This window comes from Fukomys damarensis, unplaced genomic scaffold (assembly GCF_012274545.1).
Source record: "Fukomys damarensis isolate Sample0158 unplaced genomic scaffold, DMR_v1.0_HiC HiC_scaffold_38, whole genome shotgun sequence".
Taxonomy (NCBI): Eukaryota; Metazoa; Chordata; class Mammalia; order Rodentia; family Bathyergidae; genus Fukomys; species Fukomys damarensis.
Genome location: NW_022900950.1, coordinates 24554702 through 24561335, shown reverse-complemented (window position 1 = coordinate 24561335; position 6634 = coordinate 24554702). Strand labels below are relative to the sequence as shown.

The 6634-nt window shown below is 38.5% G+C and overlaps 1 protein-coding gene across 1 annotated transcript in view; it reads right to left on the bottom strand.

The window, feature by feature from the left end:
• Mphosph8 (M-phase phosphoprotein 8) overlaps positions 1 to 6634 on the bottom strand; it is a 38091-nt gene that overhangs the window by 26347 nt on the left and 5110 nt on the right. Inside the window, exon 2 of the mRNA XM_010633819.3 lies at positions 4320 to 4475. Within this exon, the coding sequence (XP_010632121.1) occupies positions 4320 to 4475 (156 nt within the window). The remainder of the gene's footprint in view (positions 1 to 4319; positions 4476 to 6634) is intronic.

The window sequence follows — 6634 nt, the reverse complement described above, 5'->3', positions numbered from 1 at the left end:
AAAAAAAAAAAAAAAAAAAAAAAGGGGGACTGAGAATGTAGCTGTGTGCAAAGGCTGGAGATTCAATCATCAGTATGGTGGTGCTGGCTTAACTTGTTCAATCTCTATTAATCATTCCATAAAAAAAGAGAGCAACTAGGGCAGCGATGGTGAACCTTTTAGAATTTTCAATGATAACAAATAGCCTGCTGCAGCATAAGTGCCACGTTTGCCACCACTGAACTAGAACAAAAAATCCCCAGAGATGATGTCTGCTATAAGATTAAGTGGTTGGGGTAGGGTTGTAGCTTAGTGGGAAAGTAATTGCTTAGCATGTGTGAAGCCCTGGATTTGATCCCCAACAACAGAAAAAAGAAAAATGAGTACCTAAGAGAACACCAAAACAGTGTTCAGTGGGGACAAACCATTAAGACCTGTGTAGTACAGACATCTACATAGGAAACTCAATTATTTTGGAAGAATAGGGAAGGTAGCAAACACTGGAAAATTTTAGTGAGAAAAATTACTAACAAGCCTGGAAGTCTCTAAGAAGAGCAACTGGTTAAGAAAGAGGCATATACAGGTGTGTGCATGGGCAGTGCAAGTATGCCCTGTAACCATGAACTCCCACAAGTAACCACAGCCACAAAACAACAAGGCTGAGGTTACAGCTCAGTGGTACAGCAGCACTTATCTCAAATGTGTGAGGACGTGAGTTCAATCTCCTGCTACGTTAACCAGAAAGTAAGCTCTTCTGCGAACTACACATCAAAGCCATGGTGAGGAGAAACTGCTATGATTACATTCCAAATAAAGTAGGAAAGGAAAAGAGAAACAGAAGAGAACATGATGAGAGTAGGGTAGGACAGAACCTAAAAACCTCACAAAGTACGCCTATGCTTTGGAACCAAACACATAGTAAAGGATGCAAACGAGCAAGGTATGGTGGCACATGCCTGGAATCCAATCACTCAGGTACCTGAGGAAGGAGGCTCTCTGGGAGTTGGAGGCCAGCCTGGAGTCCACTGTGAGTCTAAAGCCACCCTAGACTACATAGCAAGACCCTCTCTCAAAAAAGTCTACATTTTCAGAGTAATGTGAACCAATCATTTTATAAAACAAATCAGGTGCATATGAATGTTTTTACAGAAAGAAACAGGGAAGGTGAAAATAATTACCTAGTCTAAGAAAGAGAAGTCTACCTAAAACAGAATTCAGAGTGGTAAAAGTCACTTTTAATCTGAATTTTTTTTGGTAACGGGAATCGAATTCAGGACCTTGTGCTTGTGAGGTAGGTGATAGAACCACTGAGCTAAATCTCCAGCCCTGAACATATTTTTTAAAGAGTTTCCTTTACACAAATGAGAACTTTGTTTGACAACTTAAAAACCATACTAGGGCCCTACCACCATAGTATAAACTTTCTTTTTTTCCTTTGAAACAGGGTTTTGCTATATTCCAGGGTGGCCTTAAACTGTCTATGTAGTCCAGGGGGACCGCAAATTTGTGGCAATCCTCATGCCTCAACCTCCTGGGTGCTGGGGTTATAAGCATGCTCCACCACACCCAGCTCATAAATTTTAAACACCAGTACTTCCCCTCTTCTAACTGTATTTTAAAGATATAGACCAAACTATAAGGTGACCCAGCATAATGGTAAAGAGTGCAGCTGCCTGGCTCTGTCAAAGTGGGCTAGTTATTCAACTTACCTAGGCCTCAGTTTCCCATCTTAATCTATATTAAACACTGACCCCATGTCTGGCACCAAGATCACATGTTCTGTAACAACTAGCTGCTCCTGTTATTGCTATTAATATCTTTAACCATTAGATACCGTCAGAGTTGGGTCCAAAACATTGTTTTGGATTTCTGAGACAGAGTCTTCCTACGTAGTTAACGTTGGCCTTGAACTGACAATGTAGTCCATGCTGGCCTCAAGCTCACGGCAATTCTCCTGCCTTAGCTTCCCAGCATTCTGGGATTACAGGCATGTGCCACCATGCCACACCCAGTAGTTTTGGCCATTTTTTAAAAAATCAAGCATTCTTAAAAGTGTGCTTTCTAGTCTAGCTACCAAGACAGCCGTACTATTTCCCTAAATGTGATTCAAACTCACATTGAATGTTGAGATGCCATCTTGCTACAGAAAAATGGCTGTTATCAAGAATTCAACTGCTAACAAATGATGGACGGGATGTGGGGAGAAAAGAAGCCTCCTCCACTGTTGGGAGTGTAGACTGGTGCAACCACTGTGGAAATCAGCGTGGAGATTCCTCAAAAAACTAAAACTAGAGGTTCCATTTGATCCAACTATTCTTCTTGGTATCTTTCCAGAAGTACTAAATAAATGCATCATATCATAGTGATATATGCACACCCATGTTTATAGTGGTACAATTTATAATAGCTAAATCTTGGAAACAGCCCAAATGCCCATCAACCAACAAATGGATATAGAAGATTTTTTAAATAATGGAGTACTACTGTGCCAAAAAGAAGGATGGGCTTGAGACATTTATAACTAAATGGATACACCTTGAGATCTTATTCTTAAGTGAAATAAGTCAGACACACATGTTTAAATTCTGCATTTTTTCTCTGGTATGAGAAACCAAAAGTGAAAATAAGAACTACAATGTATAATAGATGTTGGGAAATGGGAAGAAAATGTTTAAATGGGAAGTGAAACAAGGGAGGGAGGAGGGAGAATGGAAAGAAGGAACAAGAAAAAATAGGAAAAAAATGAAAACTGCTTTTGTATATAAGGAGGGGAAGAGAGTTGAGGGGAAGTGGGGATGAGAAAAAAAGAACCAAGATATATCATGTACAGGTACAAATTCCCTATGATGAATGTTATCACTGTGTATATGTATAATGTACCAATAAATGTTTTGCTTCAAAAAATAAAAAATAAAAATAAAGCCGGGTGTGGTGGTACACGCCTATAATCCCAGCACTTGGGAGGCTGAGGCAGGAGGATCACTATGAGTTCAAAATCAGTCTGGGCTACATCATGAGTTCCAGGTCAGTCTCAACTACATAGAGAGACCTTGTCTCAAAAATACAAAAATTAATTAAAAATAAAAATAAAATTAAAAAAGCCAGGCATGGTGATGCATACCTAGAATACCAGCACTCTGGGAGGCTGAGGTAGAGGATCTCAAGTTTGAGCCCATCCTGAGTAATTTTGCAAGACTCTGTCTCAGAAAATAAAAAAGATTGGGAACATAGTTCAGTGAACACCCTGGGCTCAATGCCAGGTACCACCAAAACCCCCACAAACCAACAAACAAAATAGTGATCTAAACAGCTGGGGATACTTGCTCAGTGGTAAAGTGCTTGCCTAACATGCATGAGGCTCTGGGTGTGATCCCCAGTACACCCCCACAACTAAGCAGCAGAAAAGTTTAATTAATAGGTAAAGAGCACAGATACAAATGGATGTGTGGGAGACTGAGGCACGAGGGGCAAGGATATATAGTGAGACTCTTATCTTTTTAAGATTAAATATAAATGCATATAGTATATCTCTAATGGTAACATGGTGAAGTACAAAAAAAATAAATAAATAAAATTGAGGCAATATTCTTCATGTACACAAAAATAGACTATTGGACTTTTTTTTCATTTTTGTTACTTTTTTTGCAATGTTGGGATTAAACCTAGGCCTTGAGCATGCTAGTTGAGTATTCTACCAGTGAACTACATCTCCAGTTCCAGCCCCACCTTACTAACATCCATGTCTTCTATTTGAATCTTGAGTGTGCCCCTCCACCCCCACCCATGTGTTAAATAAAGGCTTAGTCCCCAAAGTGGAACTACTAGGGTGGTAGAACTTTTAGGAGCTGGGAACCAGTGGGAGGGCCTTAGGGAGTGAAGGAGTATGGGAGCCCAAAGGGAATAAGATCCCATCTTTTCCTCTACCTGGATTGTGAGGGCACAAAGTCTGGTCTGCCACACAGTTCCCATCATCCCCATCCAGGGTCCCCACCAGAGTCCCAGAGCAAAAAGTACGCTCAACTTTGGACTGGAATTTATAGAACCATGATCCAAAATAAATATGTTTATTATAAATTAATCACATAAGTTAATTAACTCAGGAATTCCATTATAGCATTAGCTAACACTACATCTCAACTGTACTTCTTTTTCAACTAGTTATAGGTTGAGTAGAGTTCAAAAATCACCAACAATAGTTGTGAATAAATTAACTACACGAAATTTACACTAAAGAATACTATTATTTGTAAATTGTTTACTACACACCATTTTTATCAGAAAACTTAAGACAAACTTAAATACCTAAAGCCAGAAAAAAGACAAAAGGTAACACATGATACCTGAATATCCTTCTTGACTGCTTTAGCTTTGTTCTCTGCAACTTTCTTCCTAAATTCAAGAAGAACTTCTTTACAGTCCTCTAGATGAATCTCGGGCTCCCAAGTATCATCATCTGATGTATATCCTTTCCATCGAACTTTATATAGGATTCTACCCTGTGGTATAGATTAAAAACAGACAAAGAAGATACATTATTGACTAAATTTCCTAAAATACAGAACTGCTGAGAATACAGGAAAAGAACTTGAAAACTTCTAAATGGACATTATAACACATTATAAAGAACGCATGCATATTCATCTCTTGAGGTAAGTGGCTTAAGGAAAAACAGCACCATTATGGCATTTTCAAAAGCAGAAGGCTGAGGTCTTTTTTCTGATTAGAGAAGAGAATATGTAAAACACTGAAAAATAGGGTGGGGATGTAGCTCATTGGTACCACGCCTGCCTCGCAAGCACAAGGTCCTGAGTTTGATCCTTAGTACCAAAAGAAAAAATAATAAAAGTCACCTAAAGATAACAATTTGATCTAATTGCTTCACCCACTGCTTTTATTAATATACATCTAATGATTTTTAAACTATTAGGAACATAATACTGTAATTTTTAATCCTGTATCCTCACGTGAATATGAACTTTTAGTATTTTTCAAAAATACAATTTTTAGTGATTAAACATTATTCTAGCATATAAAAACAAAACTCTCCTTTGTTTACCAAACATTAAGAAAAATTAAAAACTGGGGATTGAATCAGCCTTTGCCCTGAGGTACATGTCAGGGTGCTGGAATTACAGGCATGTACTACCATGCCAGACTGATTATTTCAAATTTTTGTTTTTATAAATAAGCATGTAATACCCTTGTGTATCTGATTAGGTTCTTAGAATAAACTCCCCCCAAAAGAGAATGAGATTTAAACAAAAATATAGCCACATGAGGTCTGTCACCTTTTAAGAAATTTCATACTTCTCGGATAATCTTTCTTCAACATTCCAGAAATTGGGGCGTGCGATACAGCTCAGTGGCACAGTGCTTGCCTAGCAAACGCAAGGTCCTGAGCTCCATCCCCAATACCACACACACACAAAAAAACCAGAAATAATCTATTTCCTTGGCACCCAAAATTCTCCTTTGACTTAATGAGCCAAACTCAAAGGCAGAGAGAGGACGGTCTTCTTATCCCATCGGATCAATATACTAAATCATGAACTTCAGTGTTGTTTACAAAAACCTCAAGTGGACCTGAGTAAATATAAAATATCGGGAAAACAAGTGTAGTCACAATTAAGCACTGCAATAGATTTCTACAGCAGTCTGGAGTTTTCCTAAAGCCTGCTCAATAAAATAATGGCTCAAGACCCACCCCACTATTCCCAAGGTTATAGATTATTATTTTTCCTTAGAAGTATGTTATTAACAAAAGTAAAAAAATCTCATGTGTTAGTACTACTTAACATCAGTGAGAATTGCATATCCTGTATGTAATCCAGCTACTTCAGGAGGCTAAAGCAGAAGGATCATAATTTTAAGAACTAAGTGGGCAACACAGTGAGACTCCACCACGCCAAAAAGTAAAAAAAATAACAACGATAGTAGAAAGTAGAGAACAGCCACATGCAGGCAGACTGTCATCAATTCCCATCCCTGCATGCCAACAGTTTTAAATTCCTAAGGAATGGCTGACTTGCTTGCTAGCAGCTGTATACAGGTTTTAAAGAACAAGGATGCAAATATGCATTGTAAAATAATACATAAATAAATGTCATGTCTTTGTCATACAGACACAACTTTGCTTTTACAAAATTCTCCTCACAGGCTGGGGATTTAGCTCCACCTGCCTTGCAATGTTCTAATTCGATCATAGGTATCAAAAGAAACAAAAACAAAATTCTTCTCACAGGAAGCAAGTAAGGGTTGGTGTATCCTCCAAATGACTTTAATTAGGGAAGCAGCCTGTCCAGATAAAAATTCATGTAATTCCAGCACTCTGCGAAGTTGAAACAGGACAATCACTTGAGTCTATGAGTTGGAGACCAGCCTGGGCAACATAGAGAACAGAGACTCTGTACCCAACAAATTAGCAAACAAAACTCATCAGGAAGATTTAATAATTCTAAATAAAGACTAAAAAATATATCATAAAAACTCAGAGGCCAATTCTCAATCAAAACTGAAGATATAAACAAATCTCTCCAAATACAATCCAACAAAGAGAAAAGGATTATTGAGCCAGGCGTGGTGGCACATGCCTGTAATCCCAGCACTCAGGAGGCTGAGGCAGGAGGATCGCTGTGAGTTTGAGACCAGCCTGGGC